Below are 27,453 nucleotides of genomic sequence, written 5' to 3'. Positions count from 1 at the left end.
AGTCTTCCACTGGAAGCCATTAGTGGTACTTAAAAACTTAATGGCCTGGGGCTGATGGTAATGATCTGTAAATGTTTGTTTTTCTTGTCCACCCAAATTGAGATTGGTCTTTAAAACACATGTGGCCATGCTACCTATTACCAGAAGCCATACTGAACTTAGAATTTTTCCATAAGGACAGGGAGATTTTAAAAAAATAAACAAATAAAAAATGATTTATTTCTTGGGGAAAGAAATGGAATGCAATCAGCCTTTTGCCTTCAGATGGCTTTTGAAACTACCTCCCCACCCTAAGAGGATACACATGCAAAAACCTGAAAACAACCACCTCTAAAAACATGTAGATCCAGGCCGGGGTGGGGGAACTGTTTTGAAATGTTACTTGAAACAGGGACAAGGGGTAACGAATATACTTTGAAACAATTTCTGCTAGTATAGGTGGCTTAATTGGTGTGTTTTGGTTTAGTTTTCTTCTTAGTGGTCACTCAATAATGAGTAGGACATCTTCATGTTTCCCTCCTATTTGTGAGTCAACTGATGGCTGATCAGCCCAATTCTGGAGCTGTAGGTCTTATCACTGAATCAGCAGGTGTTGGTCGCTGTTGGAAGGATATAGGGCAGTTTTTGCCACTATCTTCTCTTCTCTGCCTCTCTTCTTAAATTTTGCCAATCCCTCAGGGATTACCACTTCTCACTGGGGACAGTCCTGGGCAAGGTTCTTGCGATGACACCAATGCTGCACTTCTTCCACATACTTTGAGCTGTCTATTTTCACTTGCAATCACTTAAATCCTACTTTTTAAAATTAACAGAAGCACTTGTTGATTGTCAAGCCCTGTGTAAATAATTGTTGGGGGTGGGGGAAGCAATTGCTGTGCATATCTCCCTTTCATTGATAAAGGGGGTTAACCACATCAGCTTTCTCTGTATAAACTTTAACACAGAGTACATGAGATTTACATGTCTTCTATACATGTCATGAATACATGAATCTATACTACAATTGAGGAGCCCCACTAGCCTAAGTCAGCCAGCATGGGCCCGACACAGGTTTTTAACTGTGGTGTAAACATACCCTTTGGATATTCAGAAGTCCACTGGTCTCCCAAGCAGAAAACTGGGATCCAGATTGATGCTCCTAATTGACAAAGACCCATATTTAAATCTCCCCCTTAGTACTTGCACTTCTGCATTCTCTTTTATTAACAGAAATTGCTTTTTGGTGGAATTGAGTAGCAATGGCCAAAGGAAAAAAAGAGCAGCTGCCGCAGCATTCTCCAAACCATTGGAAGGAATTGGTCATGGGTACAGTTCATGCCTGGTGTAACTTCACCTTGCCTTATTACTCTCTGCGGGGAAGTTTCTCTATGCATTGGATACACAGAACTGGAGAGGAGTTATAGGACATATTTCAGAGTCCACAGATCATATCTAGCCACAGGGGCATTGTGTCACACTTGGGAGTTTCTTTGCCCCAAAATTCCTTATTTGCTTATTTCCTTAGCGATCTACAGCCTTGTTAGGCTATCGATTGCCAACACAAGTGCCTGTCAAACTTTGAAAAATGTTAAAATTCCTGCTACAGACTGAACCTCTCTAGTTCAGCACCCTCAGGACCCAACTGATGAATTTGCCAAACCATGAGAGGTCAATTTTGTCTGGCAGCATTACCAATACTTCCCCCGCTTACTGGGCTCTTGGAAGACAAGTTAGGGGTAAATTAGAGCTAAATAACACCACAGAACAGTGACAGCCAGAATTGGTGGCTGAAAATCAATTTTATGGGAGCAACGGAACTTGGTCACACCAATGATAAATGGGTATCCCCATAACTAAAATCATGCTGGATGACAGAAGTTGCTGGACCAGAGAGTGCCAGACTAGAGAGTTTCAACCTTCAGTGACTCAGCCTGTAACATCATCTTGATGCTTTGCCATACATCCTCCTCTGTTCAAGCAACGGTTTGCCATCTGTTTATCCACTTCTGTCTTGGAAGTACCAAACTTGTGTACATCCAGTTGGAAAATTCATGCTCCTTGCAAGTATCATAAACATCAAACTGTCACTTTTTTCAATTTAACACGAAAAGATGGGTTCTCTTTCCTGTTAATGTTTGTAACTTATGTCCTTAGGTTCATTTTCATGGGCAGCATCTCCTTATGAATGGTGCTGTATGCCTGCCCCACATGTCCCAGACCCGCCTGAAAAATCAAGTTACCAGTATATGTTCTAGTCTGAAGAATCATTATATTCAAAATGATCAAGTTATACTACAGGTTCTATTTCCTCCGCATGGACAAGTGACCAAATGTTCAAGAAGAGATCTAGACTCTCAAGAATGTACAGCCTTGATCGTGCAAACAAAAAGGTAGATGGACAGGTTCCTGTTGATAATCACATTTGAGCCATTGACCATGGAACTGTGGGCACAAATCATCCTGTTTACACATATGGCCACCAAAATAGCATGTTTGGCAAGAGCAGAGGTTTGCTCCAGGAGCTTTGGCCAAAGTTCTCCCTCGCACTCTTCTCCTATACGGCTCAAATAGCACTCTAGAATCCTTCACAATGCTGTAGGAACGCCAAGTACTATAGCAAATAGCCTCCATCTGATCAACATCAAGAACCTCTCCAACCAATCATATTGTGGCATTCTAAATATCCGTATAACAAAATGATCTGTAAAACTAGACAAGAATTAGGGAGGACAGAAGTAAAGAGCAGAGAGGGCCATCAATTCATTCAATTTCTTTTGTTTGTATACATATATTGCATAGGTAGTTTTTAGCATTATACAGACTATACATGTTACTTGCTTTTGGGTGAAAATACCCCACACACTCTTATGGAGACAAGAAAAGCAGATCTTACTTCAATGAGGTCAGCTGACATGTTACAAGAACAGACAGAGTGAGGCATTACAGTCCTGTGGATGAAATTCAATCACAGCGTTTGCAGAGATGCTCTCCCACTTCATAGTCTTTTTCACTAAAAGCATTCTACCACACACACTTTTTACAGGCACTAGGGCCTAACAAGCATGGTCCAGGGGCTGCATTAAGCACCGAGAAGTGGCTTGTTACACATCCTATTTAAAAAAACAAAAAATTACAGTGTGAGTGGCACATGGACATCCTGTGCACATTCTCTTTCCCATTAATCCAACAGAGAGACTCTGACTTCCTTCAGTCTCGGTATTAGGCAGCTTTACTCTCATACGTACAAGGTATTGTTCATTTCCCCCAACATTATTCAAGAATTAGCATTCTGTAAATACCCCACTGTGCTATGTTGTTCTCCTTTTGTGGCAAGGCATATTTTTTGCCAGTTCACACTTCTTATCAAGCCATTCCCACAGTTCTATAAGAAGAACCTAGTGCGGCTACAGAATGCCTGTCATAAACATGCATCTTCCTCCTCCATTCCTCAACTTTGCCCATTGGCATAACTCCCCAGCAATCATGTCAGAGCCTCAGGAAGCAAGCAGCAGTCTACACAAAGACCAGACCACAGACCACCTCATACTAAGTTCTTTGAGGCTGCAGAGTGCTGCAGACAGCAGCTCAACTGCTGCAATAAGTCTGTAAAATGAGTATATTATTTCCATCCCCAACCTCCAAAAATTAATCTGTAACCTGAAAGATGGGGCTTCTGCTACCTCCGTGGACCAACAGCCAACACTGGCACCAAAACCAAGGGCTGTTGGTTCATCCCTTCTTCAGGAACCTTTCTGCTCTTCTTGTTACAGTTCTTTGGATCTTGTGTTCCCGAGCCTTCTATCCTTCTCTCTCCTCCTCCTGCCACATGCTGCTCCTGCCTTTCCAGGGTGAGGTGGCAGCGTTGGGCAGGAGGAGGAGGAGAGGAGTAAAGATAGAAGCTCAAGAACACTTCAATGATATTGAGTATTTGTTTTATATCGGCAGCTACTCTGGGAACTTTACTGTGAAGCCAGATTAGACTGTATGCATTTTTAAGGCATTTATTTAATCACCTTGCTCTCTGGCTCATCCCAAATAAAAAAGAAAAAGCTAAAACATCACCCACACTCCTCTGTATTCTTGATTCAGAAAGATGGAGCACTGGTTATAAGAGAAATGAGATGAAAACAAGGACATTCTCAGAATAAAAGTTTTGTTCTTGAAACACATCCACAGTCTCCCTCCCCGCTCCTCAACCCCAAAGTCATATCTTAAAACAAGTATTTGAAAGTTCATGGTGCAAGGAAGGGGATGGCAAAATTTCCCTGGGCTCAGTGAAACTGGCACATTTCAGTTTACACACAATCATCTCACCTCCCCATCTATCTCCTGCCTCTAGCGACCCTCATGAAAATCAGAACATAGAGAACATCAGCAGCAGCTTCACAAGAGGCAACAATCCCTTCTGGCATTACTCCAGGATAAAACTGTTGATTCTCTCTCTTTAAATTATAGTGTAGTTGTGTACGTGTGTATGTGTGTGTGTATATATGCACAGAGATCTTCAGAGGGGAACACTTCACATTCGTTGTCGATATCTCAGGAAGGCCCACATTCCAGCCACGGCAATGGCCAACACTGGTACCAAAATGACAGCGAGGGGAATACCACCTGGTTCTCCATCTCCTCTGTAACCAGCTGAGCCATTCTGTGGCTGCAACTAAAAGGGAAAGAAGAGTATCAGTGGTAAGAAGACCCCCACCTTGGGACAAGACAAACAGCAGCCCTATGCAAGGAAAGTGGGGCTTCAGATGTGCATATAATGACATGGGCATTAGCATACTGTACACTTAGGACCTGGGAGGGTTAGAATGCAGAATGTTCTGCTCCAAAAGGCATAACTCTACAACGGGAGTCAAATATTTCAGAGTGGGTCAGCATTTCTTTTACCAGCTTCAGTGGCAGCTACAGGTGCCAGACTAACAGTGGCAGATTTTGGCTTCCTCTGTGTTTTCAGACCTGGTGCTGGTGCAGCTTAAGCTGGAGCACAGGTATACTCCCCGACACTACAAGACTACAACAACATGGCACAGAGGGAGGAGAGCAAGGGATTAAAGGGAACTTCTCTCTCCTTTGGCCCACTGGCTGAGACTGCCAATGAGGGGAACAATGAATGTCAAACATGGTGTGTGGGGAGGAGGTGGGGGAGGAGGTTAGTTACCCCTGCCCACTAGAACTGCACTGAGTCCAGCAACTCCTTTCACATAGGTACGGAATGGCCCACAGATCATAACAGTCAATCATTAGTGACCTGGGACAGACTTAAATCACCAGCTTACTATGCAAGGCTCAATATCCAAACACCAACTTATGAGCAACCCAGCCACCTCTACTGGGGTTTTACGCCTTACCTATAGAATTATATTCTGAGTCAGGACTTGTCACACGAAGTCTGAAGCCCCCAGTCTCTTGTACAACCATCTTATCCCGCCCCATCACATTGGCATGGACAACATGCCCCCAGAGACCAAGGTAAGGGGGAAAACTGAGACTTCATCCGACTGTCCCGTGAGATATACTTTGTCTTTTCATGGCCGTGTCTACACGAGCCCCAAACTTCGAAATGGCCATGCAAATGGCCATTTCGAAGTTTACTAATGAAGCGCTGAAATGCATATTCAGCGCTTCATTAGCATGGGGGCGGCCGCGGCACTTCGAAATTGACGCGGCTCGCCGCCGCGCATCTTGTCCAGACAGGGCTCCTTTTCGAAAGGACCCCGCCTACTTCGAAGTCCCCTTATTCCCATCAGCTCATGGGAATAAGGGGACTTCGAAGTAGGCGGGGTCCTTTCGAAAAGGAGCCCCGTCTGGACGAGCCGCGTCAATTTCGATGTGCCGCGGCCGCCCACATGCTAATGAAGCGCTGAATATGCATTTCAGCGCTTCATTAGTAAACTTCGAAATGGCCATTTGCGTGGCCATTTCGAAGTTTGGGGCTCGTGTAGACACGGCTGTGATGGGGTTCAGGGGTCCCCCTGCACTGCACCCCGTCCGCTGGCAGGAGAGACTCTCACTCAGCAGGTACAACAGAAGGTTTATTAGGCAACAGATGCCCAGTTTCTCACAGAAGCGACAGCATAGCAGCCAGAGACAGTCCTTCCAACCTGTCCTGGGGAGAAGACCCCGAGGGGTGCCCCTCTGGGGTATAGCTTCCCCCTCCTCAGGCTGGCTGCCTTCCAGCTGTCCCTTTTCCTAGCCTCTAACTGCCGCCTCCGATTCAAAACCCAGCTCAGCTCCTCTCTGCTCTTTGTTCAGGCAGAGGCGTTACCTGCCAGTTGTAGCCCCAGGGTCATCCTTAGCCACTGGGAGCTGCTGCTTGCCTCAGACATCCAGCCTGACTCACACATGCACTCCCCCCACTCCATCACATCCCATAACTGTACGAGATGGTGGGACAAAACCACTCCAACTTCTCAGAGCAAACAAGATCAGTGGATTCCAGCATACTGCATTTTCCAGCCCCTTTCAGGGTATCACTAAATATAATGGATGAATACTGCTGATATTCATTCACTTGAATGCTCACTCCAGTAGAGGGGTACATTCATTAAATAAATACAAAACCAACCCACTCCCCAATCCAAAAAAAACCCCACACCACCATATCCATTGTTTGTGCTGTAGAGAGGAAGAACATAATTCTCAGAGGTTTAAATCAAATAGGTATCTACCAGGACTCCTCCAGAAGTCCCTTCCAGCCCCAGGATTCGATGACGCTCCTACAGTCTGACCCAAGCCATGGTAGCAGGGCCTCGGGGGGGAGGGAAGAGCCAGGAGCTGGCTATACACACCCTGTGCTGAACGTTCAGGGAAACTTCGCTGCCTGCATTCCTGAACAGTTCCACAGTTTCATTGTGCAGCAAGTTCTTCAGGTCCTTGCCATTAACCTAACATGGGAAGAAAAAGGAAAACTGGTAATTGTGGGAGCAAAAGTTATCTTTCAGCACTGCAGAACAAAAGAAGAGGCACCAGTTTAGGTAGTCGGAAGTATTCTAAATGCAAGAGTTAATAACCAGAAGAAGACACTATAGTCACTTTCTGTTACTGGGCAAGTAAGCAGGACCTCAATATATTCCAAAGGATGCCTTACTGAAACCTCAGATCAAAACATCGCCAAACATTTCTAAGTTCAAAGTTGGTTCTAAACTTTTGCAGCTTGGGTTCATCTCTAATTCTGATATACAGAGGGAGAGGCAGGGAGTTAATACAATAGAATCCCATTTATCCAGTCCAGCTACAAAATTACTTGCCCAAAAGCTTATATGTCTTATCCTTCCCCAACTATTTAACCGACTGGTTTTTTATATGATTTGAAATAAAATGGATGATTTTTCTCTTTTGGAGGAGCAGAGCGATGTCAAAGGAATTATAATATTTGGGGAGGAAAGCAAGGGAGATAATCGTGCTCGATCTACTGAAAAAGAAGTACAATATAGCAGTCCCTCGAGTTACGCAAGGGGTCCATTCCCACACAACCTCGCATAACTTGAATTTCGCATAAGACGGCGGGTGGCTTTTTTCTCCAGTGGAAATCATATTCTACAGCCAGGGAAGCAGCAGGAGCACCTAGAGCTCCTTTTGAAAGGTAAGTACTCGGGTTGGGGAGCAGTTGGGGAGGGTTAAGCCTGGTGATGGGTTGGGAGGTTAAGCCTGGGGTGGGTTACAGCTTCAGGGAGGGCAGGAGGATGGAGTTGAGCCAGAGACATGCAGCCCTGCAGAGGCTGAGACAGAGCCGTGTGTGTGTGTGAGAGAGAGAGAGAGAGAGAGAGAGAGAGCGCACCAGAGCCAGACCGTGGGCTGTGAATCACAGCCATACAGCTTGGGGTGAGTTGGGATGCATGAGGTTTTGAACCGGGGACATGCAGGGCCAGGGGGAGCAGGATTCTGAGTCGTGCTTAGCTCGCGTTAATGCAAGTTACGCACAATTTGAAATCACATACTTCGAGGGTTTACTGTACGTAGTGGTTATGTCATTCTGAAAATGCCTGTAACCCCAGTTTCTTCACAGGCACTTGTCTACACTGAGGACTAAATACAGGTCAAATATGAAGTTTAAAAGTTAACCTGACTTATCCAAGTGTGTTTTTAATAGACTTCTTCATATTGGCATAACTGAAATAGTTCAGTCACAGAGAGGTAGCCATGTTAGTCTGTATCTTCACAAAGCAAAAAAGCAGCCATGTAGCACTGTAAACACCAACAAAATAATTTATTAGGTGATAAGCTTTCATGGGGCAGACCCACTTCTTCAGATCTGGAGACTGCGCTACCTAAGCTTTCGTGGGCAAAGACCCACTTCATCAGATGCAGAGGGTCTTTGCCCATGAAAGCTTATGCTCCAGTATATCTGTTAGTCTATAAGGTGCCACAAGACTTCTCATTTTTGTAGATACAGAGTAACCTGGCGATCCTTCTGATACTTTGGTGAAGGTGAAATATATTGTCTAGGGACCTATAGAAAGCTCTCAATAAACTTAAAGGTTGTGATTAAATTTTTCAAAGGGCCTGGAGCATACCAATATTTTTTGTAATAAGGGTTAATGGAATGTTAAACTTCAGGTCACAGACTGACAGATTCTGATGATTCTAGGATGCGTTAACAGGTGTGTTGTGAACAAGACACGAGAAGTCATTCTCCCGCTTTACTCTGCGCTGGTTAGGCCTCAGCTGGAGTATTGTGTCCAGTTCTGGGCACCGCAGTTCAGGAAGGATGTGGAGAAATTGGAGAGGGTCCAGAGGAGAGCAACGAGAATGATCAAAGGTCTAGAGAACATGACCTATGAAGAAAGGCTGAAAGAATTGGGCTTGTTTAGTTTGGAAATGAGAAGATTGAGGGGGGACATGATAGCAGTTTTCAGGTATCTAAAAGGGTGTCATAAGGCAGAGGGAGGGAACTTGTTCTATCCTCAGAGGCAAGGAAGAACAAGAGGCAATGGACTTAAATTGCAGCAGGGGAGGTTCAGGTTGGACATTAGGAAAAAGTTCCTAACTGTCAAGGTGATCAAACACTGGAACGAATTGCCAAGGGAAGTGGTAGAATCTCTATCACTGGAGCTATTTAAGAAGAGGTTAGATAGATGGCTTTCAGGGATGGTCTAGAAAGTGCTTGGTCCTGCCATGAGGGCAGGGGGCTGGACTCGATGGCCTCTCGAGGTCCCTTCCAGTCCTACTCTTCTATGATTCTATGACAGCTTCTAGGTAAGAATTCCCCTTGCTCCTGTCCCCACACATGGGCCAGGTTCATGATGGCTGGTTCACTTTCCTGTGTCAGAAACCACCCTTTTATTGGAAATAAGGCTTGAAAAAAGGGTAAGACCCATTAGGTAATTTAACACATCAAGGGAGACCCAAACAGGGCACAATGCAAGACTTCTCCTTACAACAGAGTCCATGGTGCTTTTTCCTGTTCTGTTTTAAATCATTCCAGTAATGAGGTTGTTACAACTTCACACAGAAGAACGTTTCAAAGCCTTGTAGATTTCACTGCTTCCTAATACGCAGCTTAAATTTTCTTTGGCTAAATTTCATGTCATTACTCCTAGTTACACACCATTGGGTCTCACTAATCTAGTCCTTCGACTTCTTGGAATTTACATCTTTCAACTGGTTGTACACAATTACTACATTATTGGTATAAGGTATTTATATATCATTTTGGTTCAACAAGCCAACTTGCACAGGCTACTCTAAACTTATTTATATATGCCTAAAACTGTGTTAGAACAAGCAAATTTAAAAATAAACAATGAAATTCCGTGAGATATACAAATGCTGTATCCTATTTAGGAAGACTACCTTATTCTTCTGTGCTTGTTAAAGTGCAGAATTGTAGAATTGTCCATACCAGAAGAAAATCTTCAGATCACATCTGACTCATCTTAACCATGGTTCTGGCAAGGAAAGCAGCCTAAGTTACACTTGTTGGGTAACAGTGGAAACCTTCATAGGGAGCCCAGCTCCTCCTGAGCAAAGAGTTAATAATAATCCTTATCACACTGATAGGCACGCAGGAGAGAGAAACCTAGCAGCTAAGAGAGAGATTTTCCTCACTCACTGATATAAGTCACAAGTAACTCCACTAAAATCAGTGGAGTTACCCGACTGAAATACCAAAATGAGAGCGGGAAAATAAATCAGTCCATCAGGATCATAAAATCTTTGAGATGTAGATGTGCAAGCACACAGACCAAGCAACATCCCTGAAAAAGCAAAAAGAGCAAAATGGGACGAAGATGGTCTCTGGTCTACAGGCTGTCGCGTGTCCTTGCTGGCTAAAACTTGATCTGAGCCCTCAAGATACGTTTCCCAGGGAGTGGCTTACCGCTAAAATTTTGTCTCCCTCTTGTAATCGGCCATCAAGAGCAGCAGCCCCACCTTCTTTGATCCGGCTGACGTAGATGCCACTGTCATTGACAATGTACTGTTGATCCACCCCACCAACGATGTTAAAGCCCAGTCCTAAGACACACAGAAGACAGAAAATGTAAAGCAGATAAAAAACAGATCCAATACAGTTCAAGACATCCTTGTAGTCTGGGGGAGAAGTGGTCCCAATGCTGCACTGCCTTCTTCAGTCCTCACTATCTCATCAGTAAGTATTATCAATAACTGTTTTTCCCAAGGAACCAAAAGACTATTTCGCAGTTGTACATTTTGTAGGTCTATCTTTAGGCAATAATTAATCAAGTCCTTTGTGAGATAAGAATGGTAGTCCCTCGCTTCTGTTTGTCAGTAGCTGGAAATGGATGGATTACTTGATGATTGCCTTCCTTCCCTATGGGGCACCTGGAATTGGCCATTGTTGGAAGATGGGATACTGAGCTAGATGGAACTTTGGTCTGACCCAAAGTTCTTACATTCTTAAATATTAACCTCATTTTATAGGTAAAAAAGCTGAAGAACCAAGACATTACTGATTTCCTCAGGATCTTGGAGCCCAGATCACTCAACTCCCAATCCTGTATTTAGCCATGATCTAATGTTTACAACTCACTGGATCAGGCCCTAGGATATCTGAGTGCAGTTGTACCCAAGGACATAAGTTGACAGACTTCTTAGCCATTTCACATTTTATGTAAGTATCAGCAGCAACCATGCAAGCACTTTGTCCTGTCCTTGGAATCCAAAACAGGACAAGAATGCAAAGTATTAGGGTAGGGGGAAAAAAAAATCACACCAAATACTGATTTTTTTTGGGTTAAAAATAAAGGTGATTACAGAACCTGGTCGGATTAAAGTGCATTGGAAGATTAAGACCTGTTGCTTTGTCTAACCCACAAAAACAGTCTGAACTCAATGGCTGGAGCCCCATGGACTGCCAGAGCACGTTCTGTACTACAATGCAATGAAGTATTTGTAATTAAAAATGAGGAGGAGGGGGATGACCGAACAGCATGAGTCATACCAGATACTTGAGGAAGGGAAGAAAGAAAATTAACTCTTTCTGACATGGGTCTGTTACTCAAAGGCTATTCCATGTATGGCCCGAAAGCAAGTCCCAGACACCCACTTAGCCAGGTTGATGCTCTTGCCCTCTATACACTCGATACAGGAATATGATGCGTGAGACCTGTGAATGGGATGGCAACTAAAAGCTAGCTTGTCTTCCTGACTCGGAGATGACTTCTTAGCTCAGTTACAGGAGATCAGAGGAACTTGGGTAAACTATCGTGTTCAGAGAATGACCCTCGGGCTGGTAAATACCACAACTTTAATGGCAGCACTGACTTCACCAGCTTCTTTGTTCCCTTTCCCATCAGCTTCAGACAAACGTTGGAGAGAATGGAATTGCTAGTTGGGACTGGGAGAAGTGAGGCAGCGACGTTATCTAGGCACTAACATCTGCTTTAAAAGATACTCGAACAACATACCACACACTTTTTGGGGCCAAAAACAAACAGCCATCAAAGTATTTCCAACAAAGCTAGTAATCTGGGAACAGAGATATCAGTGCCATGGTTTCCTCTAAGCTGCACAGGCGCAGAGCTGCCTAACATGCCCCATGAAAGGTCACAGGGCTACTGCATGCAGAGATGCTGCAGCTGGGGCTGATGCCACTCTCCTTCAGCTGTGGCAGTTCCCTAGTAGGGTTGGAAGAGAGGCCCACTCCTCCATCCTCAGCAGCAGGACCAGAATACAAAAGGCGCCTGAGCCTGCTCCTCCACTCCAAACCTTTTGGCACCAGCCTGGAGTCCCTACCCACACCCCAAAACCCCTCTACCCCAGCCTGAGCTCTCATCCCCACTCCCCACGAATCCCTTAGCCCAACCTGCACCGCAGATTGTCCATGTGCAGAATGAAGTTTTGTTATGTGCACCAATATGGAGGTGACGTGCGGCATATCATCATGACATAAAAAAATCAGAGGAAATGCTGATGAGTGCCACAGAAAACTTAAGTCAAGATATACCAGAAATCCAGAAACATCAGAGAATCACATTCTTGTGGTAGAAACACAAATGAACACACAAGCAGTGAGATTTTCACAGGTTTTCAGCAATTAAGACAAAACACAGAAGATTCATTATCTCTATCAGAGAACGCAGTTTGGGAGATGTGGAGGGAAGGTTGTCAGGGGTCCATTTTTCAACTGAAATGTCCGATCAGAAATGGACACAGGAGGCTCTGGTTGTGCTAAATCATTAAAAGTCCAGCTGGCAGACTCCCTCTGTGTGTCTCCCACATATGGCAACACATCTTTCTAGCTCCTAGTAGGAGAGCTGGTCAGGGGTTGGAAAGAGGCTCTGCTTACTGGCCCTTCACCATACTCGAGCCCCACTGCTTCCACTAGCCAGGAACTGTAGCTAATGGGAACTGTGGAGCTGAATTGTGCAAGCAAAGCCGCCTGGCCATTCCTCTGCCAAGAACCAAGAGGCATCGCTGCTCCTGGGAAGCTTCTGTGAGGTAAGTCCACCCAGATCCTACTCCCCACACCTCTCACACACTCCAAACCTTCAACCTTGGCTCCATTCCAGAGCTGACATCCCAACCCCTTGCCCCATCCCAGAGGCCCCTCCTACATCCCAAACCCCTCACTGCTGGCCCACACAGGAATTTACCCCCAGCCGAGACCCAAGTCCCCTTCCACACCCAGCCTCCTCCCTCAGCCCTGAGCCCGATCCCAAACCCAAATTCCCTCCTGGAGCTTGTGCCCTGCACCCCCTCCCACTCCCTAGCCCCAACCCCGAGCCTCCTTCCACAACACAAACCCCTCACCGCTGGACCCATCCCAGAGATAATACCCCAAGCCCCTGCTTGGAGCCCACCCCCAAACCTCTCATTTCTGGATCCCCTCAAGTCCACCCACACCCCCCCCCCCACACACACAGAGCTAGAGGCCTCACCCCCTCGTGCACCCCAACCCTCTGCTCTAGCCTTGTGAAAATGAGGGACAGCGAGAGAGAGAGAGAGAGAGAGAGAGAGAAAGGAGGTGGAGTGAGTGGGGGCATGGCCTTTGTGAAGGGCTGTGGCAAGGGTGTTCCGTTTTGTGAAATTAACAATTTGGCAACCCGGTGTGGAGGAGGGAAAGTCTGGTGATCATACACAAGTACAGTGGATTCCATTCATTAACAGTTGCTCGATTGCCAGTAAAAAGTTGCTATTAACCAGCAGCTGCTAATAAGCGGAAGGCAGTGCTATGACATGCCTTCCCTGGTTGAAGTCTCACAAACCTGCTTTCGAGTAGGACAGGAGCAGGAAGTTGGGGAAGCAGCCAGAATGCCAGGGCCTTCCGTGTAATGCTGGGAGTCTCTCTCTGCACTCTCTCGCCTGTCAGTGGCAGCAAGAAACAGCCTGACTTGTTTCCTGCTCCTGTCAGGGGTAGCAGTTGCATTAACCCAAGACACGCGCAACTTCAGTGCACATATTGCAAGGGTTTACTGTAGTATTAGCAACAGAATTTTGCTTATAAGCAAAAGGTTGTTTGGAAGACAGGCTCCACCTATGGGCAGGGTTGCAGACTCACAGCTGCAGCCCATGGGAGGAGCAGTTTCCTCTCTGGGGTGGTGGCCACGAGTCAGGCTGTTGTCCCTGCCAGGAGCCAGTTTTTCCCCACTCCTCTCAGGGACGGCAGCCTGATTTGTGGCTGCCACCCCGACAGGAAACCACTGCTGTCAGGGACAGAAGCTGTGAGTCAGGCTGCTACCCCTGACAGGAGCAGTTTTCTGGTACCTGGAGTGGCAGGGAGCTGGGAACCAGGCAGCAGATTGGCTCCCCTCTGCTTGCAGAGCCAAGAAACAGAGCAGAGCAGCATCCCTGGTTAGTTTCCTTGCTTCAAGGAATGGAAAGGATCCAGGCTTCCTTCCACTGGCTGGAGCCAGGAAACTGACCAAGGCTGCTGCCCTGCTCAGTTTCTCCTTTCTGCAAGCAGAGAACAGCCAGAAGTCAGGCTGCAGAAACGCACCTCCTGCTTATCTCAAGGGTTTACTGTATCTGATTCCCATCAACACTTTTAATTAAAAAAAAAAAAAAGGGGGGGAGGGAGTTTATTCCCAGAAAAATTTTGCAATTAACCAGAAGTTGTTAATATCAAGGTTTCTCTCTTCTTTGAGAAGGAAGATTTACACTGATTTACAGGCTAAGAAAGAAAGATCGCAAGATGAAACTGTAACATAATTTGGTATTTCACAGTAATGTAATTATAAGAATATAATTTGGAAACATATTGTTCTGTTGTAAGCATCTTCCTGTTCAACAATCTTTTGCCAAAGGTAATTTATACCATACCATCTTAACAGTTTTCAAGCATAGTCAACATTCACATTTTTAAAATGATTAAACTGTACAGGTACCTGCACTCTGCCAAAGAAGGGAATGCTAAACTATGATAGGTGATTTGATATTATGAGGAAATGAAAAAACTGTGGACCCTACAGATTATTTGCTGTCTAACTGTACTGCTTAAGAAATGCATCAACAATCATAGTTAAAATCCAGGTCAGAATGTTCTCCAACGCACAACAATAACTGCAAGACAGCAGAAGCCCCAAGGCACACATGTAGCAAGCCAGAATTTGATAAGCAGGTTAGATCATGCCCTGATGCTGACACCAAAGCAGCAATGCTAAGACATCTGAAACAACACAGGGATAATGAGTAACTTAACAACTGTACACCAGACTCACGCAAACTTGAATTAAACTGGATAATTCAAAGGATATGGAGTCTTTTACCTTTTGACCATCAGATAGCACATGTTCAAGGACAGGTTCTTAGGTACTAATGTTACGTGCAGAGCACAAAGCCCCAAAAAGAAATATTAGATTGGTTAGTAGTGACAAAAAGTTGTCACTATCAATGAATAAGTCAAGGAACAAAGTTATGTGAAATAACTTGATGGACTCAGGTCATATCCACCTTCAGTAGGGAAGTGAAAAACCTAAGATTTCTTCTTCCCCTTTCTCTCTCTAATTTAAAAACACAAAATCTAATCCCCATATATATGTATATTTAAAATGCTGGTAGCATGTGTGTGTGTATGATCTTGTGTGGTTTAAATTAGAGAAAGGGGAAGAGAAATCTTCAGCTTTTTAACTCCTTACTGATGGAAGGTACAATCTTTTATAAAATATCTTATCCCTATAAGATGATACCACAAAGCGAAATCAAGAAAACACTATTTTGAAACATTCAGATCCCCTCAGCAAGGGAGCAGAGGAGTGTAAGGGGTTGACAGCAGTGACTTAAGCACCACCTTACTACCGTCATTCACTTGTTAGGATCTCAGTACGCCAGAAGGAAAAGGCGAGGGAAGTTTTCACTACTGCTACTTATGCAGTACCTGTTCTCAGAATAACTAGTAGACAGCCTTGAAAAATGAAGTCAAGACAGTATCTTTCTCTGGAACTAGATTCACTATGGAAAACAACAGTGACATCCGCAACAGATATGTAGGTGTTGCAGTGCCTGCAAAGGGTGACTGGAGCCAAAACTGGTCACCAGCTCTGCACAGCACAGGGATGGAATGAAGGTTTGGGAAATTTTCATTCATGCTTATTTTAATTACAGACACCCTGACCAAAATTTTCAGAACTAGCCACTGATTCTAGGTGCCCGGTGTTTCCATTTCAAAAATGCAGAAGAACCGTGCCTCCAGCTGAATTAAACTGGAGCTGGGGGTGCTCGGCACCTCTTAGAGGCACGCCCATGTTGTTTTCCCAAAAGCACTATTGGAAGTTCTGCACATTGTCTTCTGTGGAAAGGTCAATCATGTTTTGCTTCAATATACACGACCTGCTTTATGCTATCAGTATGCTGAGTGAAATTTTCTCTGCAACTGACACTTGAATCATATTGGTCAATTCAGGGTTGCCAGTTTTTCCAATCAGACACATTAGATGCCACTGCCACAAAAGGCATCTGGTCTTCCTGGCTGGGAAATCTGGCACCCCTAATTCAATTTTTTCCAAGATAGAATTCTCACAGGCCCATTTTGCTCCAAAGGTATAAAGAGCCAACTATATCTTGTACTACCACTACAATAGGCATGATAGGCCATTTTACATTGAAAAAATTGTCCCTCAAAGAGAAACCTTCTTTTTAGTTTTACCTGGAGGATGTCATCATGGCATGGATGGGAATAGAAAAAAGTACAGGGATGTTTCTAACGGAGGACTATAACCAAGGGGGTGGAAATAGTTGAGTGGGAGACAGTCCAACTGGGTGGAGCCTAGGTTATAGCAGAACCAGCTAACATGATTTTACAGGTGTTTAAAGGTGGCTATGCTTGCTGCTAAGCAGCACCATAAATCATGGTGACATCAATCACTTTTCCCACATCAGACAAACTTACACTACAAAATTAAGTCAATATAATACAGCACATACACAGGGCAACCATTAAAGCATTCGTATGTGTACACACTTGGCTATTTGTGTCTGAAATACACATCCTCACTAGAAGCTCTTGTATTTATTGTATTGTCAGTGGGGGTCATTGTGAGATACATCAACTGTTACTGGCTTTTATGAGCTAAGCAACACAAAGTATACACTGGGGGCTCAAACTCCAGCCCATGGGCCATTCCTGGAGGGAGTAGTTGCACAATCTGGCCCAGGAGTACTGGCAGGCTGTGGGGCGGAGGCAGTCCATTACCATCCCCTGAACCCTGCCCCTTCCTGCCACCATCCCTCTCCCCTCAGGGCACCCCATCTCTCCAAGACATGGCCTTAGGAGTGGGCCTGGCACAGGGCAAAATCAGTGGTTGGGCCCCCCTGCACTCTCCAAAGTGGTAGGAACTGCAGGGAAGTGGAGCAAGTGGTGGAAAGAGGCAGAATTTGGGGGGCTGTAAAGACAGAGCCTTGCCCATACCCTCCCAGCATTCCTGGATCTGATGGAGCAACAGCTCTGGTCATGTATGGCCTGCAGGCCAGGTGTGTGAGACTCCTTCCTGGTGTACACTTTGGCCTACAAGCATTAACCATGACTTTACACTGCTTGCGGAAGTGGGATACTAAACACACATGGAGAGACAACATGAGCTAAATTTAAGCAAAGGAACTTCCACAGCTTGACTGATAAAAAGCAGCTTATAGCAACTTAACCTGTAGCTTAAACCAGACCTTTGTCGAGACAAGCCCAAAGGCCTGGATTTTTTAAAAGATATTTAACCATTGCTGTGCTCAATGATTCTGGAATCTAAGATCTCATTGCCAAGTGACATGGGCATTTAGGAATCCCATTGACAGTGCTTAAATCCCTACTGAAAATTAAATGTAGACTCCTAAATAAGTTAGGCATCACAATATGATCACAGTAACAAGGTTATGTTAAATATGTTTATAAACCAGGGTCAGAGTGCCAAGAATTAATACGTAGCAATATCTCTCCGTCTCTTTAAGCAAGGTAGGACTAGTTCATTGCCGGTTACATTATCTCAGAAGTCTATCAAGTCTAGTCTGGCAATGCCCTGCCATTACATACATTGGACAGACTGGGCAAAACCTTTGCCAGTGAATAAATGGACACAGAGCAGACATCAAGAAACTCAATATACATAAGCCGGTCACCGAACACTTCAGTGGAGTAGGCCATTCTGTTAAAGACCTGAGAATTTGTGTCCCAGAGCATAAAGAATTTAAAAACAGATTAGAGCCAAACATTTGTGAACTGGAGTTTATATTTAAATTTGGCACATTAACACATGGTATGAATAGGGACATTACCTTATGCATTGCAAAGGATTGCTTCCCTTCCCTTGATGTTTGTAATTATCTCAGACAGGCCAATTAACATCCCCTCTCCATACCTCACCCCTCTCTTTCAGTCCTATTTGAATTGTCGGTTCTTATTGCAGGGTTGTTGTTTTTTTGGTCCTCTGTACTTACAGATGCCAGTCTGTATTGGAAATTAGATTGATCTGATGAAGTGGGTTTGTCCCACAAAAGCTCATCACCAAATAAATCATTTTGTTAGTCTTTAAAGTGCTACATTTCTGCTGCTTTGTTTTGGTGAAGTACAGACTAACAGGCTACCTCTCTATTACTAAGTCTAGGACTGTTCCCCCCTAACACACACACCTGCCATACAAACACCCCAGTTATGTTCCTTAATTGCTTGGTAGTATAAATACACAGTTACACAACTGTTCAACACCAGGGCTTCCCTTCAGCCTTGCTTTCTCTTGTTGGTTTTTAAAGTCTACTAGCTCTCCCTTTGAGTCCCAGTTTAGAGTCAAGCATCTGGTTAAATGTCGAGCCACCCCCTTGATCTTCCTTCCAAAAAGCAAAACCATACTTGTATTTCCTGGGAAGAAAATTTACCTGGGTGCTCTTTCCCTGCCCCACCCCTTTTAATTGTGGAGCCGCTTTGAAACTGCGGCACAAGCCAGCCCCACTGCAGCAGGCTGATTTAGCTGAGCCAGGAGCAAGTAAGCCCCTTCCTGGGCATATGAATCAAAGCGCAATGCTGCGTGCGGCCCTCCCCAGAGCAGCAAGGAAAACTGCACGCGCGTTGGAAAGGAAAAGTTTTGTGGGTTTGAAACCAAGCAGAGTCCTTCTGCCGAGACCCCTCTCCCGCACCGGAGGCACTTGCCCGTGACTCTTGCTCGGAGAGACTAGGGCCAGGATTAGCCAGGCCTCAGGCCGGAGCTCTCCCGGCAGCTCGGCAGCCAAGGGAGTTACTTACACAGAGCCGGGCTCCGCGCCAGATCACAAGAGCCCAGATCCAGCAGAGCGAGCTCCCCCCGCCCCCCATCTCTAACTCCGTACCTGAAGGTCCTCTAGTGAGATGGATCACTTCCTCCGAGCGGTCGCAGCCCACTCCTCCGTTCATGGTGCACTGTTCGAACGCTCACGCCCTTCCTCTGCCCGCCACCGCCAGCGCCTCCTGATTCCCGTCCTCGCCGCACGGTTGAAGGTGAAACAACCTCGCGGGCCTGAAGCAGCAGCCGCTGCTGCAGCACTTTCAGTTTCCTCAGCCTCTGACTAGGGAGAATCCGGCCACCCTGCGAAGATCTCTGGGAGTTGTAGTCCTGTCTGGACTTACCGCTCAGTTTCTTTCTGGCTGGGTTCCTTCCACAGCGCCCCCATCCCTGAGTTTCGGAGGTAAATTAACAGGCGTACCAGGATCCCAGCCAAAACTACCCTCACATAAAAAAAAACAACCTCCCTCTGGAGTAGTGGTATAGTATCCCAAATCTTCCCCATCCTACACTGTTCCTTTTAACCCTCTTCGTTTTTTTAAATATGATGTACAGTCTTTCAACAATCAACGAATAAGCAGTTTTATAGAGGAAGGCGCTGAACACGCTTCTCCGAGTTTAATTTTGTGACTTTGTCCAGTTTTACAAACATTTCAGTCTTACTTTGAATCTTTGTTTTCCCAGGGCATTTTTAAAAAATATGAATCTAAACTGAAGCCTGTGATTTAAAAAAAAATAAATAAAAGAAATTCTGGGATGGTCAGTGAAATATTTAACAAACACACACACATTAGAACTTCAGCAGTGAGCCTCAAAAACATCAAGTTCTGCTGTAAACCTATAGCCCATAATTTTCAAATGGGTTCCAAATGAAACAAAATTAGCTCTCCCAGCCTTCTTATTATCTTATTATTATCTTTTCAAAACCAGGTTTGAATCCTGTAAACTAAGATGTATGAGTGGTTCCTTGTCCCAGAATCTGGGCCTACATTGGCTTTTCACCAACTCTTATGCTCAGTTCAAGGCTTGGACCCTCTTTCACTTAAGACTCAAATCTTAGCTTACTTCAGCACTGGCTCCTAGTCCTGCAAATCTTACCATTCTATCAGTTCTGTGCTACTCAGGCTGTAATTCTGGACCAATCCCCACTATTGTTAATTATTATTTATTTTTATTATCGTCGTGTCTACAAGCCCCTGTTGCGGACCAGTCAGTACCACACTGTGCTAGGCACTGTACAAACACAGAGCAAAAAAGGTGGTCCCTGCCCCCAAACAGAAGAGACAAAAGATGGAGGCAGAAAGGGCAGCAGAAGGAACAGAGAAACAATAGCATCAACCCACAGTATTTTGAGCCAAAACTGATGTTAATTAGGGTTACCATATAAAAAGAGGACAGCCCTCAGAGGGAGTGTATTTGTATGGGTATCTACCAACTCACGTTGTACTGTGTTATACTATATCTAGTACATTAATACAGCGTGAGTTGGTAGATAACGATACACTCCCTCTCAGCAATGTCCTCTTTTTGAAAGGTCAGATATGATAACCCTATCTTAATGGAGACTGAAGAGTGCAAAAATATGGAGTGTTTTTAAAAACTTCCATTAGCTCCCAACCCCTGAGGAAAAAAATCTGATTTTTTCAAAGCACGTTGTTAGACTTGCTTTATTTGCTGTGACTTAATTTGTTGGTTTACTACTTCTTAGTATCACTTTTTTTTAACTAAAATGTTAAATAACTGATAAAACATAAATACCAGCCCCCTCAGAAAAAGTGCACCTATTGTGTTGCTAAATTAAACTTAATGAGGTGAGTTAGGGTTACCATATAAGAGGACACCCCTTAGAGCAAGTGTATCTGTATCAGTATCTACCAACTCACGTTGTATTAATGTATTATACTGTATGCAGTACATTAACACAATGTGATTTGGTAGATTCTGATACAGATTTATGTCCTCTCAGGGGTGTCCTCTTTTTTGAAAGGTCAGATATAGTAACCCTAGGGTGACTGGTAGGCTTAGCTGTCCTTTTAATTCTGAGATTTCCTCAAGAAACAGAGCCTGTGGCCACCATAATTTTCTTTTGATGTTACAGCAGATGAATACTCAATGGCAGTAGGCAACTGAGTGGACCAAGAAGAGGTGTATATAATTATACAAATGAATAGCTCATAGAACAAGGTGGTCTTGGAAATGTTAATACAGGTAAGTAAATTCATCCATAATTTGGTAGTTAAGTGCTCCACTCAGAATATTGCTTGAGCACAGTATGAAATGGCACTGATGGGCAGCAAGTGATAAACTTTTAAGAATTAGCAATGGTTGTCACAGAAATACCACTAAAACATTTTGAAATTTAATATGAACTCAGTCTATGTCAGTTTACTTGGTTGGGGGTCATGTTTTTGCAGGGTTACTGGTGAATGGCTCCTGTTACACTTGAATCCAGATTTTACAATTACATTTTTATGTACAGAAGAGCTCTTTTAGATACCTCATCCAGCTTTTAAAACTGTATCTGTTATACAGGTTGAATCTCTCTAATCTGGCACTCCCTGGTCCAGCAACATCCTACCTGTCCTGTTTTCAAGTCTAGTTTATGGCCTCATTTACACCTCTGGTACTATATTGACTTCAATGAATTAAGGACACTGAGGCAATCTCAAATATATAGAAATGTCTAGGAGTTCAGGCACACAACTAGGTTTCAGGGCTATGGGCTCTACTATGATGTTTGTAGTTCACTAGCAGTACACAACAGCGAGGAAGGTAGCAAGCCATACTACTATTGGTACATTTATTTCTCTCTCCCCCCACAAAAAAAACCCCACCAACCTGAAGAAAAAGGCCCTCCTTTAATAGCTGCAAACTGGGCACAGAACAAGTCTTTAGGAGAAAAAAAAAGTCTGTATTACTGACTCCCCACTGTACACTACCCCTCACTCAGCCAAATTCTGCTCTCATTTACACTTGCACACAATCATTTCGGCTGCATCTACACTACCATGTTCTTTTGAAAGTTTTTTCTAAAGGGGCTCTTCTGAAAGATCCCGTGGAGCGTCTACACACACAACATGCTCTTTTGACCTGAAATCAAAAGAATGCGGTGGCTCTTCTGGAAGCCGTCATCCGCTCCCGGATCAGGGAAAGCACCTTTTTCCAAAAGATTCTCCCACGCACCATGGCTGTGTCTACACAGGCCACTTGCTTCAGAAGTGGCATGCTAATACACGGAGTGAAAGATGCTAATGAGGCGCAGATGCAAATTCTCCATGCCTCATTAGCATAATGTCACGTGATTTGGAGTCTGGAACACCATTCCTCCAGACTCCAAAACGTCGAGTAGAAGCGTGGCCCTGGGGGTGCTTCTGGAAGGAAGTCCACCTTCCGGAGGCCCCTTCTTCCCAAAAATTTTCAGGTAGAAGGGGCCTCTGGAAGAAGGACTTCCTTCTGGGAGTGCCTCCCCCCTAGGCCCACCCTTCTAGATGGCATTTTGGAGTCTGGAAGAACAGTCTTCTGGACTCCAGATCACGTGACATTATGCTAATGAGGCATGGGGAATTTGCATCCGCACCTCATTAGCATCTTTCGCTCTGTGTATTAGCATGTCACTTCTGAAGGAAGCGGCCTGTGTAGAAACGGCCCATGTGTGCAGTGCAAGGAGCAATGTGTTCTGCTCCAGGCCCTCCTGAGCCCCACTTCTCCACAGGCGGCAAGAGTAGAGGTTATTTCCTGCTGCTGCAAAGTGTGTCTCAACAGGCTGGGAGGGCGCAGTGTGGGTGAGCAGGCTGCTGATTGCACTGCTCACCACTCAAATGGTGAGTGGGGCGGGGCCAGCAAGAGAATGCTGCTGCCATCACAGCCTGTCCCAGGTAATCCTCCCCCTCTCCCATCCATAGGATGCCTGGGGTGACTACCACAGCACCCACAAAAAGGTGGGGCCTGGAGTGAATGCCTCATCCTATGGCTGGGCTGGCTCTGCACACTCAGAAGGTATTGAAGCTTTTCCAGGAAAAGTTATTCTTGTTAAATGTCAAGCTTGAGCTCAACTAAGCTACTGCTCAGTTTCCAAATATTCGTATCATCTGTAACCTTGGAAATCATGTCTCTCCCATCTCATGAAGTAAAAAAACCTATTACTGTTGCATAGTGTTGGCTACCCAACCTTTAAAAAACACACTCCTGGTTAAGTGTCATGGTCCCTCTCCTCTTGTACATCTGTTACTGGTTGAGATTTATGGTCCCTTTTCCACTCCATGAATACCTACAGCTGATCAGAGGGCCTGCTTCCCCTCTTATGTTGGGTGAGTCATTTCAGTGAGTTAATATAAAATGGCAAGAATACTTTTTCCTTTTATTTAACGTGGAAGTGTTCATAGTTCCTCCTCTTAAAGAATAACTTTGCACAAATTGTTGTATCTGTTCACCTATCAGTGAAACAGGGATGCTTTCCTAGTTCACAAAGCATTGTGAGAGTATGTTTGTAGAGCATTGAAATGAACTATAGGATTACTCCTAATATTTTCCTAACTCCCTGAGTTTAGACAAAGTCCTTCAACACCATTTTAAAAGGCTGTATCAATGCTTACAGACTGAATTTATTCTTAAAATATGTAAATATATTGTCTATACATTATTTAACGTTACAGAAAATTCCATGCTTCCTGCGTAGACCTTACCATAGGTTTTGTTCCAGTAGCAGTTTTCTCATGTGAACTACTAGGACCTCCTTTTCCATCACTGGAAGCACTTGCTTGCTGAGTTGTGTGGAATCTGGCTACTAATTGTGTAAACCATCCCCTTAGTGCAGTTTTATAATATACACCAAGACCAACCCCAACAACAGTAGCAGCAGCAAACAATGTTAATATTCCAATAGAACCTCCCCCAAGGGCCTTCACTGGGGGAGGTGGTCCACTATCAATGCTCCCTCCGTATCCTTTATGCTGACAGAAGGGAGGGGCCCAGCCATAATTACAGTGACAGTTTTTCTGACTGTTGCATATTCCTCTCTTATGGCATTTTGTTATATTACAGTCATAATTCAGGAGTGACACAGACACACAGCTTGTGTTAATGCAAATCTTCTTTGGACCACAAGAGGTGCCATCTCTCACTGCTCCAATATCAGCAATATCCATCCCAGGATGATAATCTGTGCCCCAACACCAGTTGTTATCAACAGGAGTTTGAACTATGGTAGTATGGTTCTCCAAAGATGGTATTCTTTTCATGTTTTCACACTGAACTCTACCACATAAGGTATCTTTCACTCGACATTTCTTATATTTAGCATCACTACTAAAACCACAATTGCCAAACCGGTCGCCTTGCATATTCAGTTTTCTGAAACAAACTAACGGAGCAACTGTTGCTTGTTTGCCAAAAATCATTTTGCACTGTTGATTGTGGCTAGAGCAGTTTCCACGATAGCAATAGGCATCTTGCCCACATGGGGCTCCATCTTGCACATACACATCCTTTGGGCACCACTGTGAAGTACCACTGCAATATTCAGGAAGGTCACACTTATTATTACTTTTTCTACATAGTTTTCTTGCTGGAAGTATCTGACACTTTTCACAGCATTCTCCAAAAGCACAAGCTGCACCGGCCCTCAATGTACAATTAGGTTGGCAACAAGGATCCTGTTTACAATTCAATTTTGAGCCACAGTCACACTGCTCTTCATTTTCCACTACTTTATTACCACAGTACTTGAGTGTATACACTTTTTCTGGCACTGGAGGAGTAAGCAGACAATCTGCACCTCTCGCTCGGTTGAAGTATTCGTTATAGCTGCAGTTACTGAATAGATCGGTGATAGTGTGGTAAGCAGCCATGATACAGTTACTGCGTTTACACTTACAGTACCGACCATCATGGCTCATACCAAGGTTATGGCCCAACTCGTGAGCAAAAAGAATGGAATAGTAGGACGCCCCTTCATCCATGATTGAAAGAACCGCTGAGGCCCAATCAGGAGAACACACTGTTCCTACAAAAGCTAATCCCAGGGTAATGCCAAAGCTCTGATATGCCATTAAGTGCCATACATCACTGGGCAGCCGGGAAACCAGTTCTTTCGCCCTCCAGGTATTGAACTGGTCGAGCAGTGTATTTATGTCGCCTGTAATGTTGATTCGGTTGGTTTGGGTCCAGATCTCCACCCCCACCACGAACAGGTGAATGCCCAGGGGATCGTACAGAGAGTCTCCTATATTGACTATGTCCAGCGCTTGCTGCAGGACTGTGGTTTCGTTGTGGCCCCAGCGGACGAATCGTTCATACGCCACCACGAAGGCGACCTCGAGGTAGCGGGTGTGTGTCCACCAGGCACCCTTGGGCGCTTGCTTTGCGAACAGGTCCCCTAGGCCCGGGACAAGGGCAGCCTGGCGCTGCAGCTCCTGCTCGGTCAAGGCACAGCGCAGGCCGAGGGCCCCCTCTTCCACCCGGTAGAGCACGTGCTGGAAGGTGGCGGAGTCCGGCACCGGCTGGATTTCGTAGCTGGCCCTGGCCACGCGCAGCAGGCCCCGCAGCCCACCCGAGCAGGTGCTGAGGGCAGCCAGCGAGGCAGGGCTGCCCTGCACGTAGCCGTGGTAGAAGCAGTCGCGGCGCACGAAGGGCCGCTCCCCTTGGAGGACCCCGCCCGGCCGGTACGTGAAGAGGGCCAAGTGCTCCGGCACCAGGTGCTGCTTCTGCCGCAGGTGCACGATGCGGCCGCGCCCCTCCACCTCCAGCACGTAGGAAACCTCGCGGGGATCCTGCCCGGCGCGGGGCGCCAGCCGCCGGGGCACGATCACGGCGTAGGGGGCGGGCCCCGCTGCGCCACCCACCAGGCTCCCCAAGCCCAGCAGCACCAACCAGGGCCCCCCCGCCGCCATAGCCTGGGAAACCTCTGAGGCCGCTGCTGCTGTGCTGCGCGCCGCCCCCTGGTGGCGGTTGAGAAGCGGGCGGGTGCCGTTGGAACGGCCGCGCAGGGAGCGGGCTCGTGCGCCTCAGCGAGCCCGGGAGCAAGAGGCCTCGCGCGCGCCTCGCCCGGCCCTGAAGCGTCCCACCCCTGGGCCAGCCTCCTGCCCGAGGGGCCCTGCACGGGGGCGGCTGGAGCAATGTGCAGCCCGCGCCCTAACCCCGGTCTTTAAATACGAACAGTGAATGTCATTGCCCGAGCACAGGCCGGCTGATGGTGCTCGTGGCAGCCTAAAGAGGAAGTCTTGGGGCACCTTATAGACGAACAGATATTTTGGTGCATAAGCTTTGGTGGGCAAAGACCCGCTTTGAAGCGGGTCTTTGCCCACCAAAGCTTATGCACCAAAATATCTGTTCGTCTATAAGGTGCCCCAAGATGTCTTGTTTTTGTGGATACAGACTAACCGGACCCCCCTCTTTGGTACGTGACAGCTCAAGACACCCAGAGGTTACAAAAAAGAGATGGTACTGACAGACCTAGGAGGAAGGTGCTGAGAGATGCCCACCTAATCTTTTGCCTCTGTTAAGTCCTGTGGCACCTTATAGACTAACAGATATTTTGGAGCATAAGCTTGCGTGGGCAAAGACCTGGCATCTGACAAAGTGGGTCTTTGATGCTCCAAAGTGTCTGTTAGCCTGTAAGGTACCAGGACTTCTTGTTTTTGAAGATACAGACTAACTCACCTACCTCTCTGATAATATTTATTCCACACACAGAGGGAAAAAGTATGTGCACCAAGGCATGCGCATATGTGCTTCACCAGTAAAAACAAAAAGAACCTAGCGGCAGGTGCTCTGAAGCTGCTTTGAATCTCTCCTGAGCAGCCACAAAAGCATACAGCTTACAAGGAGTACTGGTGCTGTGAATCACTGAATTAAAGTGCACAGTGGCCAGACCATAATCATCTGGCTGCTTCAACAATACATCAAATTTGCAGACATGTTTCTATATCTAGACCTGACTTATTACTTTGGCCTGATCCAGGGGTCTGCAACCTGCAGCTCCAAAGCTACATGCAGCTCTTTAAGGACTTCTTTGTGGCTCCCACCCTTGTAATTGCAAAGTGTGTGTGTGGGGGGGGGGAGTGAACATTTAACAGTCCAACAATGACCAACTCATATCTAAATAGCAAATGATATATGATTTCAAAACATTGAATAACTTCCCCTTTCATGTGTGCAGTGCATTGTGAACGTGGTACTGTATCTGTTTTGCTGGTGCTGGTGTTGCTAATAAAGTCTTGATTTTGTGGCTCACCTGGGAGACTTCCCACACCTCTGGCCTAGACACTTACGGCAGGCCCCAGGCTCCTCTGGTGCCTCTCCCATCCCCAGGATGGAGCTGCTGTAAGGCAAGGGGCAG

General features: G+C 45.6%; 2 protein-coding genes across 2 annotated transcripts; both read right to left on the bottom strand.

Annotated features, from left to right (window-relative positions):
- Nucleotides 1-1,769: 1,769 nt before the first annotated feature.
- SYNJ2BP (synaptojanin 2 binding protein) lies at nucleotides 1,770-19,394 on the bottom strand. The gene is made up of 4 exons (XM_074997161.1): nucleotides 19,186-19,394; nucleotides 10,301-10,437; nucleotides 6,771-6,866; nucleotides 1,770-4,639 (listed from the first exon to the last, which is right to left on the bottom strand). Exons 1-4 carry the CDS (start codon nucleotides 19,247-19,249, stop codon nucleotides 4,499-4,501), a joined length of 438 nt encoding a protein of 145 aa, XP_074853262.1. The 5' UTR covers nucleotides 19,250-19,394; the 3' UTR covers nucleotides 1,770-4,498.
- Nucleotides 19,395-23,764: 4,370 nt separating this feature from the next.
- LOC142015109 (disintegrin and metalloproteinase domain-containing protein 20-like) lies at nucleotides 23,765-26,005 on the bottom strand. Its single transcript, XM_074998526.1, has one exon. The coding sequence runs from the start codon at nucleotides 26,003-26,005 to the stop codon at nucleotides 23,765-23,767; it is 2,241 nt and encodes a 746-aa protein (XP_074854627.1).
- Between the last annotated feature and the right edge of the window lie 1,448 nt (nucleotides 26,006-27,453).

Source organism: Carettochelys insculpta, chromosome 6 (genome assembly GCF_033958435.1).
Source record: "Carettochelys insculpta isolate YL-2023 chromosome 6, ASM3395843v1, whole genome shotgun sequence".
In the NCBI taxonomy this organism is placed as follows: Eukaryota; Metazoa; Chordata; order Testudines; family Carettochelyidae; genus Carettochelys; species Carettochelys insculpta.
The sequence above is the reverse complement of the archived record's forward strand: the minus strand, read 5'-3'. Positions and strand labels throughout refer to the sequence as shown.